The sequence below is a fragment of the Struthio camelus genome, chromosome 16 (assembly GCF_040807025.1).
Source record: "Struthio camelus isolate bStrCam1 chromosome 16, bStrCam1.hap1, whole genome shotgun sequence".
Classification (NCBI taxonomy): domain Eukaryota; kingdom Metazoa; phylum Chordata; class Aves; order Struthioniformes; family Struthionidae; genus Struthio; species Struthio camelus.
This window is the reverse complement of record NC_090957.1, coordinates 18,054,260-18,076,392: the sequence shown is the minus strand read 5'-3', so window position 1 is coordinate 18,076,392 and position 22,133 is coordinate 18,054,260. Positions and strand designations below refer to the sequence as shown.

The following is a 22,133-nucleotide window of genomic DNA, read 5'->3' as shown; positions in this document are numbered from 1 at the left end:
CAATAGGACCCCGAGCCACAGGTGGGCCATCAGCTTTGCCAGAGTCCAAATTCACCATTCGAAACCAGCCTGCGGTTATCATTTTAATAATTAGAGGGATGGCCCCAGACTAAGGTGGCATTCGGTGGCCTCTCTTATCCCAGAAAGTTATCGGCTTTTATGCAGAGAACTCCACCGTCCTGGCAGTGGAGACTCCAGTAAAGCCTCACGGAGACAAACATCAAAGAGAACCCCGGACGGAGGCCCAAAGAGGGCGGACTGTCAGCCTGCCAGAGCCAAAAAGCAACATAAAACATGTAGGGTTAATAGGGCATTTTCCTCTTAAAATGGAGCAAAATCTGGGGCCTTCCTGTGATTTAAAGTCAAGTTTTCTGGAGGAAAATGACCTTCCAGACAAGCCATGGCTCCCTCCCAACAGCGTGGGTCTCCCCCCAGCCCTCCATCTCTTCCTCCCACGGATGCCGTCCTCCTGCGGACCGTCTCAAGCCACCAACTCGCCACCTTTCCAGCTCAAGAGCCACTGCCGTCAAGCAGCCAGCAGGGATCTGCCCCAGGGAAAGGCAAGGACAGCGATGTACCCTTCTGTTTCACAAAGTGACAATTAACTGGCTTGAAAACTGTCTCTCTAGGTAAAAACCTGTCCTGGAGTGTCTGGGGCAGCAGGCATCTTTTACTTTGTGCAGAACCTAAGTAACAAACATCTGCCAAATACGGCTTTGTATGTGCTTGCCACACAAAATAATTAAACTTTGTCAGGGGACAAAGACAGAGCAAATTAATGGAAATGGCAGTGGAATGCAGATAAGAGAATGAAGTCATTCCACTTGACATCCGATCAGAGCCTCCGCAGCAAAACAAAATCTAAATCAGTTCAAAGTTAATGAGGACAAAAGTTAAAGACTTATAAAGATGCAAGAAATGTCATTTAATAGTCAAAATTCCCTGTGTTTGCCAAGAAAACAGAAAACTGAAGGCACTGCACCAAACATGCAGTGATCCAGGATCTACTTTAGCAACAAGAGGCAGGCAAAAACTGCCTCGCATCTACTACAGACAGGAGGATGCACACAGATTGCTACTGCAGAGTACCTGATGCAGCGTACATACAAGTGCACCAGCTTTAAACTTAGCCGTGAAAAACGGGTGGCAGGTTTCCTGGTTTGTGTTTTGCAAAACACATAGAGGTGGGCTGATAGCCTCTTACACATCACTCCTGGCCCAAATGCTCCGTTGGCTCAGACACGTGCCCCACAGCTCAGGTCTTGCTCAGGAACCCGCACGTCCATTTGGCGAGCCGACCAGCAAGCTTAATTTAGGTTGTCAAGAAAGCACCAAAGCAGAGGCAGCCTGCAAGGCTTTGAAGGCAAGCGTTTAGTGAGGGGAAGAAAAATTGCTAGGATAGCAGCCCGTAGCTTTTTCCATTAAAAAAAAAAAAAAAAAAGTCAAAGTTATGCCATACGTTAGCACTTAAGTAGTCCCTGCCCTCAATTTCCAACCATCTGTACTGCTCTCTGAAACTCCCCTACTCATTTAAATTTATTTCTGTGTCTCTCCACCAAAATCAAAGACCTAAAAATCAGTAATCTTGGTGGGAGGCATCCAGCAGCAATGATCCGTGGTAGGAAAAAAATGTATTTGTGCAAACTTGCTCTGAGAAAGCCAGGCAGCAAATCTTCCTATGAAAAACTTCCTATGCTTTCAGATTAGCAGATCAAGCTCAAGGAATTAAGACCTTCCCCACAACATAGCTGTGAAATCAAGTGCTTAGGACACAAAATCAGGCTTTTCTAACTCTGGAACTAAATAAATTTAGACGTGTGCAGCACAATAGATAGATGCAGCAGGGGGCAATGGTTTCCAGTTGAAAAGGCACAGCAGTGTGGTAGCGAATCTAAGCACAGGACAGGGCTCAAATTCACACGTTCTGGCTGGGTTGAAGAGACGCGGCTCCTTTCTGGAGCCTCGGACATGGGCAGTGGGACTTGGAAATCGAGGCAGCAGCACCAGGAGGACACCAAGAGCTGGAGGAGTGACTCATGGGACGGGGAGCAGCAGGACCAAAAGGCAGTGGCGAAGCCCAGCTGGTAACAAGTTGGGACTCGGCTGAGAGCACAATTCTTCCACTATACTCACCGAGGCTTCGTCGCCACATCTGTTCACCATCTCCCCAAGGCGGGCAACTGCCTCACACCAATATTCTCCAGAAACATGGCTGAATTACTCACGCCTTCCTTGGACAGTGTTTGGAAGAGAGATGACAACACACTACAGCCAAGCAGTCCTTTTCAACCAATTTGATTAACTCCCCTCCATCTCAGAATATTTCTCTTCACGGATGAAGATACTGCAGCTGAAACGACTTATCTGAGGCAATGCACTGCAGCTCCCCTACTCTGGTTACTATATCATATTCACCGCCATCCCTACCACAGGCACAACAGCTTAAATTAAGCTCCAAAAAAGGGCTTTAAAAATAAACTCTTAAAACACTTCTCTGACCACACCTGTCAGACAAGCAGCATTACATATGTTTAAAAGGGAGCTTTTTCTCTTTTGCAGCCCCTGAACCCTGCGGCACAGGCTCAACGTTGCTCGATGACAGCTTTCATTCTTATGAGCAAGTGCCGGCAGCCCATCACAAAGCAGAGTAACCGCGGTCTCCCTGGGGGGCTCTCTCCCACCTCCCTTCCCTACCTGTCAAACGAAGGCGACAGGACTTCCCTAACGTATGCAGCAATTTGAAAAACTCCTTAGCACAAAGATTACTGGAAAGTGCTGCAGTTAGCAGCAGCTTATAATGGAACAGCAATCCAGTTCCTGTCTTATATCCACAAACCAGAAGCAGAAAGGTAGCATCCTGAAAAATAAGCTTGCAGACTCATCTGCTTTCTCGGAAGAAAACAAGCATAACTCCTTGTCCTGTTAAAACACTAGCTATCAGGTGGTATAGGAAGCACATCCCTGTAAGCTACACACTTAAGCAGTACTTGGAAGGCAGGATTTGTAGCCTGCTGCCCTTCAATTTGCCTCTATGAATAAGAGAGTAATATCCAGAAAAAAAAAATGCAAAAACCAAGAGCATTTCTAAAGCCCTGGTGATCTGTCTGATGCTGAAATTCCTTCAGACACAAGTAAGTGCACAAATACAACTGTGGTGTTGGCTTACAGGCCTCTCGGGTTGCGTTTGGATGTACCAAGTCACCATTATGTAAACCACGGCATAGGGCTGTCTGTTTATCTAATGGGTGGAGGGTGCGCCCCAATGCAGTTTTCTTGATTCACTTCACTGGAGCAGACACAATCAAGCAAAGATGGCTTAATTTGCTTCATGGCTCAGACAATAAACCTTTAAATTGACTTCTTCCTATGCCATTACATTAGTTAATTCATTCAAAAAAAACAGTTTTGCCCTTACTATCTTTCTTCCATTTTAGTTCAGGTCTTCTTGTTCCTCCTGCATGCAACATTGGTTTAAAAAAAACAAAACAAAACAAACAAACCAACCAACCCACAGCCAACCAAAGGGAGAATAAAACAACATTAATATCCCTCAAAGATACCTGACCAACAGGCAGTCCTCCAGCCTTCAAAAGGGACAGAGCCATCCAACAGACCGCTTCCAAAATAAGGGCTGCAGAAAAGGAACACACCAGCCACTGAGCAATTCAGCCCTCTCCACCCTAGCTCTCAGCAACGGCAAGGCAATTAGCAGGGCAGTGGGGTCACACACAGCTCTCTTGTGAATCCCACAAAGAGAGGCCTGGCAAGTGGATGCTTAACTCCAAATAAAACAGAGCAACCCACAAATGAAACACCCTCCATACACATCTCTGACCCAGCATGCACTCTTTTAACTAGCGACAAGCAGGAGGGAATGGAATTGAAATCACTGGCAACACTAATAAAATCACTGTTTCTCTTTCTTTTTTGGAAGAGTCAGAATGATCCTTTTGAACTATCAAGAAGGTGGGGGAGAACCAACAATCTGTTCAGATTAAACTGTTTGAATCTTACTATTTTAGCTCCAAATCTTTCCCAACGGGTGGGAAAGGTCTCTAGCTTTTCTTTAATGACTTTGCCCTTATACAGGGCCTTTTAGCAGACAATCTCCAAGCACCTTACAAACATTTAATTAAAACTTACAACCTGCCCCTGCAAGGGAGGTATTATAAACAGGCCTCTGGCTCAAACAGTAGCTCACCAGCACAAGCGCCTCTTTCTTCTGTATTACTGTGGCATTCAGCTCAATTGCAGGAACACGGGAGTCGCAGCCTCACCGAGCTATTAAGATACACCCCAAACAGCATGGAGCCTTTGACGGGATGGAGGAGGGAGCCCTCAAACAGCAAGAGGAATGACCGGGATTCAAGACAACCAGAAGCAGGGAAGGGATGAAAAAGTCATCAAAGCGAAGGGGAGAGGAAGGAAGGCACCTTGCAGAGATGCGGGCTGGGTGGAGGCGCCCTCTCCACCGGTCTCCGCGCAGCAGGTGAGCCACAGCAAAGAGACAGGCTCTGCTTGTGCCACAGACATGAAGGCAGAGCCGGGCTAAGTGTCATTTGCCTACTTTTCTAATTTAAATACCAAGCATTTCCAGAGCATGCAATTAACAGGGACCAGTTCATCCACCTAACAACAGGGACCAGTTCATCCACCTAACAACAGGGACCAGTTCATCCACCTAACAGCCCTGCAAGGTAGGTAAAACAGAAAAACCACTTTTTTTTTTCTGGTTACCTATGGGGTGAGACTTCTGCTAGTTGAATTAAATCTATTTACACAAAAGTAAGTTCAGACATCTGCATTCGTACAGTGTCAGCTGCGAGAAATGAGCTAACATCCAGATGCAATGGCATGTCAGGATTAGCCCAGGCTGGGGCAGGAATGCTTCCATGTATGGAAAAATATTGGAGCAGTGAAACCATAAGCTTGGAGCAGAGCAAAGTGAGAGGCCCTGTCAATGAAGTTGTGGACTCAGGTTTAGAGGATTTAGCAGCTCAGATCTGCCATAAGATCATCAGCACATATTACAATAAATTTCACACATTTTCCAAAAGGGACTCCCATAGCAATGCTGCAAGTGATTGCAAGGGTGAGAGCCTGAGCCCGTTTGTTTGCTCTGGAAGTGGGGCTCAGACCGTTGGGTACAATTAACGCTCTCTGCGTAGGGCATGATCTTGGGGCGTTGACAGAGAAGTTCTGGCAATTCATGCTCAAGCGTTTCAGAGATCACTGCTCCTACTTGTCTGCCCACCCGTCTCTCAGAGGTTGCCTTCTGCATAGCAGGATTTATAAAAGCTAACACAGAACTGGCTCCTGAGCCACCACAGTTAGGAGCTGGCACACATGACAAAGCAATGACAGCTAAAAAGAATATGCTGAACTGCGAATTACAGCAACTGGGGAGTCAGCACACATTTCTGCCGACTCTGTGGGAAGGGCAGTGACCTCCAAGCTGAGGCACTGGGGAAAAAAACAGGGGCAATAATCTCTTCAACTGGTCAGGCACAAATCAAGAGGGCTCATTTGTCAGCATCCTGCGTTAACGCTAATGAAGTAATGGTTATGACTTCATCTCTCCAGCAGAAACCTCTTGGGAACCAGGGAGAACTAGAATTTCTCTCTCCAGCTCACTCACACAGTTGCAATTAGTTTCAGTTGTATTCTTCTCTCTTCTGCAAACATTACCTAATTCTCACCCAGATTCTTAAATCCTTGCACTGAAACATAAAACATCACTCCTTTCTCAGCTGTCAAAGCCCAACCCTGCAGAGATGCCTTCTGGAGGGACACTCTTGGACTCCTCTGCGCAGCCTGCCACCCCCATCCCTGGGGTCTCAGCTGCGGACGAGTCACACGGAGCAGTCTCTAGTACAAGCTGCCACTTGCCACAGCGACCACATCTGAGTATCTGAGGATGCCACCAGTTATTTTTTTTTATACCTTGAAACGAGAAAAAAAGCTGATACCTCTTGGCAAATTAATTTTAAATAGGGACCTTTGCATTTCCATTAGTTTTCTCCATTAGTATTTTTTAAAAGCCAGGTTTGATTTAGTCAGTTGTAAAGACAGACAAAACGTTTCCAGAAAACTTTGGAGTTTCTCTCTTTGGCTGAGCTGACAAAAGACGCAGGACAGCTCAAACTTCTGCTCTGCACTGGATTTTCACAGGTACAAAATACCTAAAGCAGTCTCTCACCTCTTCAACTGCTCTGTTGCTATATTATTTTGCCTTGCCTGAAAAGTCTGTCTCTGCCTTTCCCCTGGGGTGGCACAGAAACGGTTTCCCAGCCTTCGGGTAAGCCTACTGCATTCCTCATTCCAAGCATTCAGTTGGTTTTGAGTGAGCACTTCAAGGTCTGCTCTGCCCTGAGTTTGCTTTTCCGAGATTTCACTTATACACTCTCTTCCTCATACTCCTGCTGGGCTGGAAACACAGTTTGTGGTCTCTGCAGTTACTAGAGCACATATCGTTTGAAGTATATCGTGTGGGGCTTAGCTTTACGAACTAGATTCTCTGACGTTCATATTCTATGAGCTTTCCAGTGTTCTCCCTCCCAGCTCAGGCAGGGAGCCAACACCCTCCGCACTCCTCTGCGCTTCATCTGGGGCTCTCATGCCTTTGTTTTGAGACCAGAACTGCTTGCTGGGCTCCGAGCAGGGGGCTGATCAGATTGCACAATTTCAGCTAACGCTCTTGACGCAATAGCAGCAGTCAGTCAGTCATTCAACGAAGACCGCAAATTCTTTACATATTAATAGTTGGTTTCAATTGTTCACAGTGTTGAAAGACAGACGTGAGAATATTCAGAAACCATTCCTGCATCTTTTTAGTTCCACCCTTTCATTAATTCTGTGTACTCTAAGCTCAGTCACTAAGACATTACATTTTCTTTGGAAACATTACATGATGAAGATCTGATCATTTGTCATTAGAGAATCTAATACATTTATGTTTATTCGCTTACTCATCAACTCCGTATCTCATTCCCAGCTTCTCCACTGCCCATCTCTTTGCTTTGTCACCTATAGATTTAACTCTGTAACCGTATTTCTCAGTCATACAATGTTAGGAGAGAAACAGCTGAACCAGGTTTAGTTACACCTGCGCAGGTCTGAGCTCAGCACCGCCAGTGCCCCAGTTAAAATACAGCCTTGCCCTTGCCCTGACCACAGGGCCCAGCGAGCGCACAGCACAGACCCAGCCTGAACAGACGCACAATGCTCCCGCCTGCCCCAGCGGCTCTGAAAAAGAATCACAGATAGGGGTGGATGCTGTGGTGAAGGCACTAGTCTGGAATTTATCCGGATTAAATTTCCACCTTTGGAATAGATTTCCTGCATGATTTCACTGGACAGTTAACTTCCTTGTGCCTTTTGCTCATGCTGCCTATTCAAAATACAGACTCTTCAAGGTAGGAGCCTGTTATTTGCTTGTTGCAGTCTTGGACAAGTTCCTTAAGTGTCTGTGACTACAGCTGCTCATCTATGAAATGGCTGTAATAAAGCATATACCATGGCAGACCTGTAAGATATATCTGGAATTTGAACAAATCAGATATCCCCTACCTGAAAATTAAAAAAAAGAAAAAGAAGAAGAAGAAAACAAAAGCCCAACACAGTAGTGTTTTTACGTGCCTTTGTGTTAAGGCATAAAGATCAGAACAGACTGAAGGAAATGAGCAAACACAAAGGGCAAATCAAAGTGAATCCCAATAGCCCCACCAGGTTTGCGCTACTCTCCCCTTTCCTAATTGTTATTATATAGAGACTGCATTAGCACAAAGTCATCTGTCTAGAAAAATGTTTCAAATATATAGTGCATTGCACTGCGATGTGTTATGGAACTGGTTTAAAGAATACATACAGCTATAAAGTCTTGATTATTCAGTATTCAACCCAGCCTGAAAGCTCAGGAGTCAGCTTGTTATTTGCTGAAAGCAGGGGGCCTGAAATTATCCGTGAATAGTTCAAAGCAGCAGTTAATTCAACATCTCTACTTTCAAAAACATAAAAATCACAGACTCCTGGAGTGTGTAAGCTTTTTAAAAATGACAAACTACTAACTGTCAAATCAAAGCAGCAAACAGAAATCCACATGGCTGATAAGACAAATAGTTGCATTTTAAAGAGTAATTAAATATCACTTTGGAATATTTTCCTTGGAACTTGTTTCCCTGATAAAACATGGGAGGGGAAGGAGACGGGAGGAGGAAGCAATACGCGTATACCAACACGCCCAAGAACTTCTCACCATACAAAATGCCCAGGCAAGTGCTGCTCCAGCCTGTTTTCTTGAATTCGAGTTCAGCTAGCTGTATTATGGCCTCCAATACCCTTACAGCTTGCCTATATCCACACATTTCACATCAAAACTCCAGCAATGAGGAACAGATGATCGTTATGCGGAACCTGCCTTGACAGGGGAGGGGAGTGTGCGGCAGGGGCAGGAATCATTCTGATCTGATCACCAAGAAGTGCAATATCTTTTGACTCTACTTAGATTAAAACCATACCTCGAGTTCTATGCTGGGAACTTTGCTGAAAAAACAGGAATGCAAAACAGAGAACTCTACCCAGATGAAACGCAAGAGAACTGAAACCTTATCCCAGCCAGCATTAGCTAACGTTACCATAAGCCTATTTGAAACATTAAAAGTATGTCCACAAGGAAGGATCAAAAAACTCCCAACTTCAGAAATCCCTCGACTCAAAACTTGTACCTGTTAACAATGCATTATTTCACACTAGCTTTCCCAGGACTAGGAGGTACCTACAGAAAGCTAAGGAGACAGTTCACTACACTTCAAACTAAAATATTATAAAACCGCTGGAAAATTTAGAACTGTGGCGTAATCACAGCCTAAAGGCAACGCAAAATTCCTGCCAGTGTTTCATCACAAATGCCACAGGACCTGCAGGGTCCAGCACAAGACCCAACTGTATGCAAGAGCACTAGAAGTTCCCGTTGCTTCTCACCAAAAAAAGCAGGGAGGATATGAACAAAGCATCGGCCTGATCCAGATATCCCCGAGGTCTAAGGAAAGATGTTCATGGACTTCAACGTGCTTTCAGCGAAGGCCCTCAAATAGCTGTAATAACTGACTGAAGCACGCAGTAAACAACACAGCAGATGTATCATCTGCTGTGCAAGATGCAAGACATCTAAAATATAAATTTTCCTCTGGAGAAAGCATGCAGGCAGTGCACATTTTGAATGTATGGTGAAATCTAACCGCCAAGGATGTCAGCAGCGTTTTGGCAACCGACTGTTGCAGGACCTGGATTTTACACACAGCCTGCAGACTCACAGTCTGCTGATACCAGCTAACGCTTGCTGGGATTTCACTGAAAGATTAGGATCTTTGCATGAGACAACTGTTAATTTTATGGAGGGCCACTGCATAGCTGTATAAAACGTACTCAGAAATAATTTGGAAAAGCCACAACAACAACAACAATTTGAGAATGTTTTTGGCTGTGATGCTGTCCTCTCTATGTGGAAATACCGAATAACTATTCCTCACTCGTAATTAAAGTTCACTGTTGCCCTTCTCTATAACTGCACAGAAAAACGCTCCATATTTTGCACTCTTTTGTAAAGCAGTTACACTTTCAGCTCTCTCAAACTTCCTAACAAAGTATTTTTGAGAAGAATTGTGTGCCGATTATTTTTAAAAAATAAAGTTGCTACACTGAGCTCTGCAACCTGAGATTAACAAATGAAATTGTCAACCACGCATTTTTTAATGAATGTTTTCGTTTCAACATCTGGATTAAGATGCCACAGTGAAAAACAGCACCCAGGCTTCTCTTTGCTCCTTTCATAGATCACCATTCTTAGGTTTCAGAACCGGTGAGTTTCAAAGCAAACAAAGAATCTGTTGGTGCTGCTAATGCCTTGCTTCTTACTCAATAGCCTTATGTCATGAAAAGCCCATGTTTTTCAAATCTACATCTCCGTGAGCCAAAGATTTCATATACATTCCCACCCCAAAAATACAAAGTCAGGAATACAGCTGAAAGTGATTACCCAGATATTTTTATATGATGAAACTCAAAAGCTGCTTCAAGTGATTTACAAAATTTTCTGTTAGACATAAATCCCACAGCTGTGCTGACCACTTGCCTCCCAGATCTCAGCAGATGGCGATTTCAAAAATAAAAAGTTACAAGCCTCTGAAAGTCAGGGTACGTACTAAACTGTAATCAAGGTTTTTGGGGTTTTTTTTTTCCTCCAAAACTTGTGTATGCTCAAATTTAATAATATTTCTACCTCTTGTCCACCACTCTGCACAAACTATCTTCAGCGTATAGCTCGCACCAGACTGCTCCCCAGCACAGGGCCAGCAGGCCCTGGGCTGTTGTTGTGACCCTGTGCACAAGCATCAAACTGGGCACCCTAGGTGCAGCATGAATCATTCTCAGCGGTGTCTTGTTCGCAGAGGTGCCTACAGTAGATGACCCTTTTAAGCAGGGGGAAAGAAAAAGCTTTTTTCTTGGGAAAAGGGGAGACAGCAAATATAACTGAAAGGAAGGAGTGAACAGGTATTTGTTTTAAGTCACAAATGGATATCTGCAAACAAGCAAGTCGTCAGTCACATTTTACTCATCAGCCTGAGGATCAACTTGTTATTTGCAGCGCTGAAAGTGACGTACTCACAACATGGAAGGGTTACTCTTCTAGCAGTGTCCAACTAGGATCGCCTATTTTGCTAGTCCAGCCACTAAAATAACAAAACTCAAAACTAAGAACTTGCTCCTTTCTCCCTCCTTAGGAGGAACAAGAGTAGACCTTTTCTTCTTTGCATAAAGAAAGATCACATCCTTCTCTGTCACAGAATTCAGCAAGAGACACATTTCATATTAGCATGGGAGAAAACATAAAACCAGGATATGTAAATTCAGCTTTAAGATAAAAGGAAAACCACTCTATCCCAACCATACTTACCAGCGTAAGCAAAATGAGATCCTAAACTCCGTTTGCAGATACTTCATGTCATTTGTCATTGAATAATCACAGAAATATAATGAATGTGTGTTGCAGTTATTTAAAACCAGAACAGAATTACTTCAGCTCCAATGGAGCAGTTCAGCTTTCCCAAGAAGGATCTGGGCAATGTTCAAGCAGATGCCTAAGTACAATGTGAAGAGAAAAGAAAAGAAAAGAAAAGAAAAGACGAGGCAAAGCACTGAACATACCACTGTGGCACTGAGTGGACATGCAAGAGAAGCGTAATTAGAAAATCCAGGTGATAAAAACGAGGAAGGCCAAACAAGTAACAAATACAAAGGAAAACCGGCAAAAGATAAACTGCTTCTCCCTCAACGCAGACCCACTTGCACCCTTTTCTCTTCCAACACACTACCCCTTCTTCCCACTCTTTGTAGGTGGTGTATGTGCGAAAGAACAGAAACACACACTCCTTAGCAGAGAACGTGGCTGATATTTCAACAGGAACAACCAAGATGGCACATAGCAACACAGCCCGTTGGGATAGCACACTTCTGTCCCCTTCCAAGAGGCTCTGTGCCATAAACCTTCAAAGAGCACCCAAACCCATCCTGATAGCTCACAGCCCTAAACCACGCTACGCCAGAACTGAGAACGGACTTTGGTGACCTGGCCACGGAAGAGAGTCCAGAGAGGAAGAGATTGCTCAGAAGAAGGGGAAGGATCGGGTCCCGCAGGCAGATGGGAGGGTGCTGTCCCGTCACAGGCGCTTGCATACATCAGGGCACGTAGACAGATGGGGACTGTTTACATTACCGAGGTTTGCAGTGCCTTGGGTAGCAATCAGGAATTAAAGCTGTTATTAAATCAGCCCTCCAAAACTTGAGCAGCTGTTCATGCAAACAGATAACAACAGGGTAATGTTAAACCAAAACCCCAAATATAACAAAGACATAGATCAACATCTCTCTCCTGTTCTACTCAGCAACTCCAACCATTATCAGAGGACAAATCAATTATCAACAGCTGCTTATAACTACCCAAATCCAGGCCTGAACAGCCTAATTGAGGGATGCGTATCAAAAGTTAAAGGCCCAGAATCTCATTTAGCACGTAATGGTTTTGTTCTCGGGAAAAAACAATGATATGGCCGTCTGTGGCTCAGACGGAGGCATAATGCCATCCTCTTCATTAATCAAAGGCCCTTCCCATGTCCAGATGTTTGCTGATGTCTACTGCTCTCTTTTATTACTGGTTTGAAGACAGAAATTGCCATAGCCTAAAGTTACCCAAATTCAACTGGTTATTGCAAGAAGCACAGATTTTTATGTCCTTGGTAATTGCAACATGGCATTATTAAGTTACTGAGGAGTTCTATGAGGAGTGACTGTTTTCTTTGACAACCCATACTACTTTCAACAGTAACCATAAGATTATATTTTACATTTAGGACTGTGGGAATTTTACTGTAAGCTAGGAAAGGAGGTTGTTTTTCAAAAAGCAGCAATATTCAGTGCCTGGGCTTCAGAAGAGGGAGAGACGTAAGAAAATTTAGAGTACACCAGAGAAGGAAAATGCGTACACTGATAAATATTTCAGTATGTCTGACAAGCAGGAAACCAGGAGCATAATAGCTGCACTATTTCTTCGATAACTCTGAGCAACAAACATGACACTGCAGCCAACACAGGATAGCATATCATCTCTCCCCAAAGCTCTTACGACCTCCCTAGATAAACTAACCGACCCACAAGAATGGTAAGCGTTGGCTGGACAGGACCTCTGGAGGTCCTCTAGCCCAGCCTCCTGCTGCAACGGGACCATCACCAACACCAGACCCCGTCAGCTGAGGCTTCGCCTAGCCAAGGACTGAAAACCTCCAAGGATGGAGGCTCCACAACCTCTCCAGGGACTGCAGCTGAGAGCACAAGGATAAAGTTCAGCTCCTTGCCTGATTTTCCCACGTCTCTCTCTATTACCTCTACTGCATACCTGTAAGATGCCCTCCAGTAAACGTATATAATTCTCTGGGGCTTGTCTCACGTTAGGTTTAAGAACAGCCCTTAGTGCAAAGGAACCATAACTCAAAAGAGTCTACTGTCTACAGTTTTTAAAATACTTTTGGTTTTAAACAAATTAAGCCTGTGAGGTACCAAACATATGCTAGACATCCCCCTACTCTTGCTGGCATGTATTTGAAAAATAGAAAGTTTGTGCTTTTCTAGAGAGTCAGGTCATTAACCCAACTATTCAAAAATCAGCCTATTATACAAGGAAACTTCTAACTGCCTGAACTACAGGTTATAAATCTCCTGTTTAGAAATCTGATATCCTGACATAATTGCCCTTATAACTTACAAATAGGTTCTCTGTTATCCATAGATTAAACTTCCTCCAAAGCTACATCACATCTGCTTAGTTTTGAAAATATACAGCACAAGCTTCAATTACTTTACACTCCACACGAAAATAATCCTGAATTTAACTCAAGGTTTCTTGGAATAAGAATTTAAGACCCCATAATCTTTTTATTTCATGTTTTCTCGCAAACTAATAGATGGAAGTACTGGCCAGAACGTAAAATTAATGCCACCTTCCACTTCTACAATTTCCCAACAATGTAACTATGTTGTAGTGGAATTTTTAAAGAAAATAGGTCAGGCAAAGTCCCACCATCTAAATAATCTGAAATGTTCTGCAGGGAAATGGCCAGTTACTAATTGGAACCACAATCTTTTCATGTCCCTATAGTAGGAGGGTTTGGTTTTGCTTTTAAAGAAACTGACATTAGACTGTACTTTCTCTGAAGGACAAAGCTTCCCTTACAGCTCCCCTTGCTAAGGGAACTGCTCGCAGGCGCCAATCCGTGATCATCGTTCGTGCAAGCTCCCCATTAGAAGTGCCTTGACTTCAAAGCGCAAACCGGGGGCCTTCAACAGAATTATCCAGGTGCATTAAGCTAAACACGAGCGAGCTTTCGCAGAACCAGAGGCTTAGTGACAACAACTGCAGCAAACGAGCCAACAGCAGAATCTGGGTCTCAAACTACCTGTGCTTCTTTTTAGAGGGTAGGGCATCAAACAGCGAACCCCAAAGACAGGAAACTTTCCCTAAAACAACTTCTATGCCTAGCAGACAGAGCCCACAGGGCACTGCAGACAGAAGAGGGCTCGCAGACCCTTTAAGGAAAAAGAAGCCTCTTTCATCCCAGGTATATTGGAGCAGAACCCAAACACATGGGACTTTTGAAATAGGATCAGCTGTCTTAAAGCCCGGGCCCATCTGGACTCCTGAGGCAGGGATTTGGATCAAAGCTCCAGCTGAAGCGTTCGGCAGAGAACCCACCTCACCCCAAACTCCACAAACTGCTGTTTCTCCTCTGTGAACAGCGAGCAACGTTGACAAAAAGGCATTCGCTCATCACGCAGCCCAGAAATACCCACCGCTTTCCAATGCTCAGCTGTAATTATGCTCTAAAAAGACGCTTAGAAATGACACTGTGGGGTACCATCAGTTTAATTATTACTCAATAGCTTTCAGAGAAGATTAGATTTGTAAAGACTTTTTTTTTTTTTTTTAAAAAAGCACCCACGTTGCAAGCTCATATTGGAATGTGAAAGTCTAACCTTTGCCTTTCTATCTCTTGGAGCCTTTGTTCGCTGGGTTTTACAGAACTCTTTTTGTCTGATATTTGTCCGTCTTTTAGATTAAAGTCTTCAGATTAGGAGCTCTCTGTATCTCGCAGCCTATCAAACACAACAGCCTTTAAATAAATATGAATAATGAATAGCATCACATGAATTCCGCTGGCAGCTTTGCCAAAACTTCACAAACCAGCTAGGTCCAAAGCACTTTTCAGCTCCTGCACGTCCTCTCCGCAGCTAACAAAAACCGCAGATCCAAGCCTGTACCCCGATCCACGCGGATAACCCGGAGGTCGCCGGTGAAGGCGACAGGATCTGCTCCCCGGTGAGCCTCTGCCCTGCGCTCTTATACTCACCCAACTGCACAGCTGAGGCCTGTTTTCTCCACGCTGAGCTGTACCAGGTCCCTCCACTAGTGAAAACAACCATCTGCGCTAAGCTTTTACCACGAAGTTTCTGTTTTTGAGGAGCGACTTTTCGCCGACAAGGCTATAAACAACACAGTTGCCTTCCCCCCCCCCCCCCTTCCCAAATCACTTATCCGCCTCTTCCCCGGCTTGCAAAAGACCCGCTTTTATTTCAGAAAAGCGGTGCTACGCAAGGGAACATCCCCGTTTTGCTCCGCCGGACCCACCAAACCAGGGCCCGACGGGCGGGCGGGCGGCAGCCGTCGGGCATCGCGCCTCTCCCCCTGCCTTCGAGGCTCCAAGCGACGGTACCGGCGCGGCCCTCCGGCTGCGGGTGCCCTCTCCGCACCCCGGCGAGGGGCACCGAAATCACCAGCAGGCCTTTAAAAAAACAAAACGCGTGAAAAGACCCTTTTTCAGGCAAGCGTGGCCCAAACTGGAGGCGCTTCTGGGCAGAAGGCAGCCGCCACCCCCCCCACCCCCGCCGCGGCCCGAGGCGCAGCGGGAACCCCCGCGTCGCGCCCCCTTCCCCCCCCCCCGCGGGGGCTGAGGAACTTTCTGGAAGGCGCCGCGGCCCCGCGCCACGCGCCCCCGGCGAGGCGGCCGCCCGGCCCCGCAGACAAAGCCCGGCGCGCCGCGGGGCGCTCGCCCCCCGCCGCTGCCGCCGTCCCCCCCCCCACTCCCTCCCCACCCCGGCCTCACCTTGCGGTGCTTGTCGGCGAAGGGCAGCGCCAGCCAGGGCATGGCGCGCACGGCCTCCTGCCACTGCTGCTGCTCCTGCTCCGCCGACACGAAGACGATCTCGAGGCGCTGCGCGCCGCCCGCCGCCGCCGCCTCCCCCCTGAAGCGCCCGTAGAAGGCGGCCAGGCTGGCGCCGAGCTGCGCGCAGGGGCCGCCGAGGCTGCAGCCGAAGTAGAGCCCCACCAGCGAGACGCCGCGGGCGGCCAGCGCCGACACGGCCACCTCCTCGCCGTCCGCCGCCACCAGCACCTCACCCAGCACCTCGGCCAGGCCGCCCGCCATCGCGCCCCGCGCGGCCCTCCGCTCCGCTGCCCTCCGCGCGGCTCCCCGCCGCAGCCAGCGCCGGCCGAGCCGAGCCCTGCTCTGCGCTGCGCCGCGCTGCGCCGCGCCCGCCAGGGGGCGCTGCCGTGCCGCGCCGCCCGCGCCGCCCCCCGGCTCTGCCCGGCCCCGGCCCCGGCCCCGGCCCCGGCTCTGGCCGGCCCGGAGCGGGATGCGGCTCCTACCTCCCCGCTTTACCTGAGCGCCAAATCAAGGCAACCAACCGAGGCAAATAAAAATAGTTCCTTAAAGGACGTGGCGTTTGGAGAAAAGCTCAGCGTACATTATTTAAAGGGGTTGCAGCCTAAGAAATAGTAGTTAGAAACATACAGGGTTTTTTTTTTTTTTTTTTTTGCTTGTTCTGTACTTCACAGCATCTTACTGCTGCTCTGTTAATTAAAAATGGGGCGGTCGGACAAATAGAAATTCTGAAATCCAGAAGTATAAACACGAGTAAATTCGGCTTCACTGAATTACGGTGTCTGTTTGGCTGAAATACAGAAAGGAAATAAAGCATAAACAGTGACATGCAAACTGGGCTTTAAGGCTGTTTGCTTTTTGTAATCAAAACGTTTGCCGTCTGCAAACACGCAGCATGCGCTGCGCAGATTCCCACTGCTGCGGCTCGCTGCTTTGCTCCCCCCGCGCAAAGGCATGGCGCGGAGCAGCCACCTTCCCTTCCCTTCCCTTCGCCCCCGAAATGTCCCTACAGCCAAACAGACCTGCGAGTATTTGCACAGTTAAGTCCAATATATGGATTTGGGGCGGGGGGGAGGGAAGCTTGAAACTTTTGTTTCAGAACATCTGCACATCTTTCTCTAGATACGTGCAGAGGTGTAGACACTATAGACATACTGCGAGGAAAGTGCATACATAGGTTATACGCTTTATCGCTTTCTACTCTTTGAAAGAGCCCCGAAACAGCAGTCTTAAATCTTGATAGCTACTGTAAAAGACTCCTTTATTTTTACAACACATCCTTATTTGGCTTTTCATTTGGCTTCTTATTGTTGCTGCTTTCAATTTTATTTAAAATTATTGTATAGCATCCAGAGCCATTAGGGGATGCTTTATAAATACAATTAATTATCATTATTATTATTACAGCATTACAGTCTCTCTTTTCTTTTGCCAAGACATGCTCCCTAGAGGTGATTCAAAGCAAGAGGAGTTTTGTCTTGTTTTTATTTGTCCTGCCTTATCTGCCTTAATTAAGTATTTGGGCTCTTTAGGGCAAGGAAGCTGTTTTAAGTCTGCAGCCCTGAACTCCAGACAAACCTTTGTGGCCATATAAATACTCTGTTGTAAAAACAATATTTATGGTCACAGTCGATTTATCTGACCCCGTTTTGGATGAACAAAGCAGAAGTAAGGTGCTCTGATATACAGAACAAGTCAAAAGTACTACTCTCGCTTAAAGAACAAGCAAATAACGTGAGGCAGCAGCTGTAGTTATCTGAACAACATCACGAACCTGAGTATGACTAAACTGCGGTTAAACCATGCAAATGTTTGCACGTCTCGTCCCTGTGAGTGGCTGGCTGCCTGGTCACACACCGACTCCACAGCAGAATCAGAGTGCCTGCTTCTGAACCAGTGTGATATATCAGAACTGAGGAGGTGGAAAGACATCATGGAGCTTTCAATAAACAGGTTCCTGTCTTTAAAGGGATGTTGCCAAACTGCATTTTTCTAACTGCTTCTTTTTTTCATACTGCACCCCCTTTAAATAGTATGTACTGTGCTTTTCTCTAAACTGCATGACCTTTAGGCAAATATTTTTATTTGCCTTGATTTGTTTCAGTGTTTGTTAGGGTCTTTCTGCAAGAAAAACAACTACAGAGCTTTTCCAGGAGAAAGTGAAACTGATTAGTCTGAAAATGCTGTCAAATAAACAAAAGAAACTTTGAAAAAAAAAAAAGGAAACCACTTTAATCACTAGCTTCCTCCTGTTCTGCTAATCTTAGATCTTAATGGAAACCAGTGAAAGTACCAGATTTTTAGAAAGAGCTGTGAGTTAGAAGCTGGTGGCATTGCATTCAAACGGCTGTGGATGACTACATGTTAAACGCTATACCAGTGCAGTTAATAAGGCTCAAGTGACATCTACTGGCTAAAGGCAGCAGGGTTGGGGTTTACGTTAGCAAAACAAGCATTAAACCAGACAGGAGAACAGCAGCAATCCTGCGACATGTCAGACAAGTTTCCAGACTGAGACGAAGGGGAGCCAGCACCTCCTGAAAGTTCGCGTTTGTGCCTAGGGCCTACACCGCATATTGCAGGTTACCAAACGGGTGTGTGGCTCTGCCCACAAAACCAGGGCTTAAAGATGTGTGCTGCCGGTCCTACCCGCACTGGTTAGGGGTGTAAGCAGAAATTGCAAATTGAGCAGGGTTCACACTTCCTGTTCTAATTGGAGAACCTTTTCATGCTTTAATGGCTTCTGCCCAAAGTTGATGATACGATGGTGTGGTGATAGATGCTCATCAGCTTGAGCAAATTAAACCTATGGGACCAAAAAGGGAAAAGGAAGGTATGTTCAGGGTGGTTTTCAAAGAGGAGCAGTTGAATTACCCTAGAGCCATAGATTAAAAGAACACATAAAAGAAAACTCCTTTTCACCACCAGCAGTAAGAAGCAGTCTGGTTAATCTTGATCCTTAGGAAGGCAGCTTGCCAGGAGATGCTGAGAAGCTCCTGGTTGGTTCCCAAGCACACACGGAGCTGTAAGGGCATGGGCAGGCAGCAGCACACAGAGGCAGATGCATGGCAAAGCAGAGGCATAGAGGAATTGCAAGGCTTGCAGGTGCCAGTGAGACTCCAGATTTCTCATTACTTTTTTTAATCAAACACTGCCTTTTGGAAAAAGTCTAACCACTGTGAACATCAGTTATGAGCTTTTCTACAACCCTCCTGCCAGAGGCATGACTTTGCTAGCAAGGTAGGGCAGAAAAAAAGGTGTGAACAGTTCTGTTTCTGTGGCCTTGTCTACACCCCAAAAAATCACCTGTCTGATATAGCCACTTTGTGTGGCAGAGCTCAAGTGAGCATCCCACTGCAGCAGACAGTCTCTGCTATCATCCATCTCCTCTTCTGCTCCTTCATTCCTCTTTCCTATTGCTATTTCACCCTTCTTCTGCCATGGGAGGATGCAGCTGCAGGCAGTAAGAGCATCCAGAATCATGAGAGACAGTTGTGAACTGCACACTCCTGAACCAGGGCAAGTCGGCAGCTTCCTTTTGCAGGCAAGAGTCAAAACCTTCCCAGCAGCCGTGCAGCTGTAGCTGCTGTCACTGCTTCACCGCAGCAGCAGCCAGCATCACTTAAAACATTATTGAAGGCTTTATACCTTGGAGATGCACACAGCAGTGAACACTGCTTCACCCAGGTCTGAGGAAGCCATGTCAATCCACAGGATGAATTTGGAAACAGTTACATAGGCTGCATCCACTGACAGACAGTGGCTCTGAGCATGTGATCCTATGGTGCAGTACTTAAATAAAAACTAATTTGATTGCAAGAGGCTCTTTAGTTTTTAATTCAGCTGTATCCTAAACTCCAAACTGCGCAGAGAGGAGTGGATTTTCCATGGCATCTGGACATCAGCCAGCAGCAGGGTGTCTTAAAAGAAAGGGACGCTCTTCAAACAGTCAAGGATTTTACGTAAGCCCATTGTGTTCGGACATTTTTCTTACTTAGTAGCTCTTAATCTTAATGGTTCCGGACATGGTACATTTGTGGGTTTTATTTTAGTAACGCCATGTCGGCTGCATTTCAAATATGGACACACATATCTAGCGAAAGCTCTGGATAGTCATCCTGCTGGAAATCTGCAGAGAAAAGGCCTAATCCTGCTCTCCTGATGATGCAAGCAAATGCAATTGCTCTTCCCTCAGCGGCTTTCTTCTGGATTTACATCAGACCACTGGGTCCCAGCTGTTGAAACCAGCTCCAACAGGGCAGGCCATCTGTGTGCTCCAGATGGTTTATAGCCAGTCACACATTAACTCCTTTAAACAGGTCTGTGTTAAGGTATCAGGCTTCCAAAACACTGCTCCAAATTCACTGGAGGTCTAACCTACGGAGTTCAATGATGTTAAGCTCCGGAGGAATTTGACCCTTCAAATTCCTCTAACTGGTGTTGCAATGTAGTTAACATCCGGACGGAGGAGGGCAGCTTAGTTCAAGGCTAGCAGTACCTTTGACCCCCCCCCCCATCTGTCCAGGGGGCACTGGCAGATGAGCCCTGCCGAATCTTGCAGGACAGCTGATGAGTTCCTTGCCCCCGTCATGGGAGGGAAGGAGCAGACGTGCCTGCACCCTGTGCAAGCTCGCACTGACCCACATCCTTCTTGGCAGCTCCCACGCTTGTCCGAGAATGAGGAGGCTGAAGCCCCATCAGCTCTGTCCTGCCTGCAACAAAACATCCTCCCTCTGCAGCGAGATCTCAGGATATCCCCGCCCATCCATCAAACCTGGTCCTGGCGTGCTGTGCTGCTTCCCAGCAAGATTTCCTTGCAGGACTGAGAGCCGCATGTGACCACGGACACACAAAATAGCCCCTTTGAAAACAAATCTGACTTCAAACAGCAGCAACAAAACCCTAAAAGAAAAGGGTTTTCAATCACAGGCTGCCTATGCATGTTTGGATCTCCAGGGGCCAGTCCCAGTGCCTGGCTCCTGGGACGGAAAGGCGTTTCTCCCCAAAACCTAGAGAGACAGGTTTTTTTTCTTTCCAAAGTCCTTTTCCCCAGGTTTCTGATTGATTCTTCCCTCCTCTTTGCCAAGCCAAGGTATTGATCTCAGCAGGATCACAAATAAACTTCAAAGGGACTCACACTTGCACTGCTTATTGAGGACCATGAATGGCACCATCTGAGCCTTATCATTTCTCTTCCTGCCGCCAACGTGAGATAACAAGATAACGGCGGTCACAGAAGCCCAAACTCCAGTGAGTTGCTGGAGTCCTGCTGTCTCCTGCCTAGCACAAGACTGAGGTGACATCAGCCTCTTTCTTTCCTTCAGTTCATTCCCCCCCCCCACCAGAAGCTGTAGCTGAGCTTTGTGTGCCACCTATCTGACATCAGCATGGAAATTTCTATTCAGCCCGGCTTTTCAGTGGTGCTGAGCAGTCCCATCCACATCTGCGTGCACTGGATGGTGCAAGTGCTGAGCACTTAGGGAAAGAAAAGCCTCATGTGTCTGAAACATTAATGTAAGAGTCTGACTTGAAGTGTCTTTGTCTGGAAACATTGACCCAGTGCATTTCCATTCTGCAAGCCATTTTGTCCCTTAGAGGCCAGACCAGAAAGGGGACAGTCCCCTGCAGCTAAGGTCCTTCCCCCCACTATGAAGGAGCAAAGTCAGCACGCTCCAATGAGGGACGATGGGACGATGGGGTACGTGTTTACCTGAACTTAGCTTGTGGCCGCTGCGAAGCAAACCAGGGTGGCCTGAACCACCCAGGGTGGCTCACAGGGAGGTGATCGCTGCCTAGGGCAGAGGAAGCTATTCCAAAGTTAAAACATGCTCCCAAACTATTGACTGGATCTCCCATCCTTACACTGTTCTTTCCCCATTTATGAAAAGGTTTTGGTGATCTGTGAATGAAATTGTCTGCCTACACTGTGAAATGTGAATTTCTTGAAGAAATAGCTTCAGGTGAATTTTGCAAGATGCTGTTTCCCCTTGATTACTACCAAAATGAGCAGGGACTCAAGGACCAAACCACAGCAGGATCAGATACTCTTGTCACAAGACGCCCTGATTTCATCAAGGCACATAAAATCGGTGTGGATATGCCTCATCACTGCTACTACGCAGCTTTTCTTGATGTCATTTTATATCTGAAGGGGCAAGAGTGTAAGTAAAACATTAACGAGGCTTTGCATTGCTCTACATTCCTGAGCAGTGACATCACAGCTGTGGGACACAGCGGCATCATTTAAACAGCTGTAAAACCAAACCTTGCTTTCCACTGTAACTTTTCCACGCATTAGAAATAGATTTGGTTACAGGTACTCTGGTTACAAGCACCTGCACTTACCACTTAGGCAGAATTTCACTCCCC

General features: G+C 46.3%; 1 protein-coding gene across 1 annotated transcript in view; it reads right to left on the bottom strand.

The window, feature by feature from the left end:
- Positions 1–16,127, bottom strand: part of NXN (nucleoredoxin) — a 69,218-nt gene extending 53,091 nt beyond the window's left edge. The window contains exon 1 of the mRNA XM_068910503.1: positions 15,708–16,127. Within this exon, the coding sequence (XP_068766604.1) occupies positions 15,708–16,028 (321 nt within the window). The 5' untranslated portion in view covers positions 16,029–16,127. The remainder of the gene's footprint in view (positions 1–15,707) is intronic.
- Between the last annotated feature and the right edge of the window lie 6,006 nt (positions 16,128–22,133).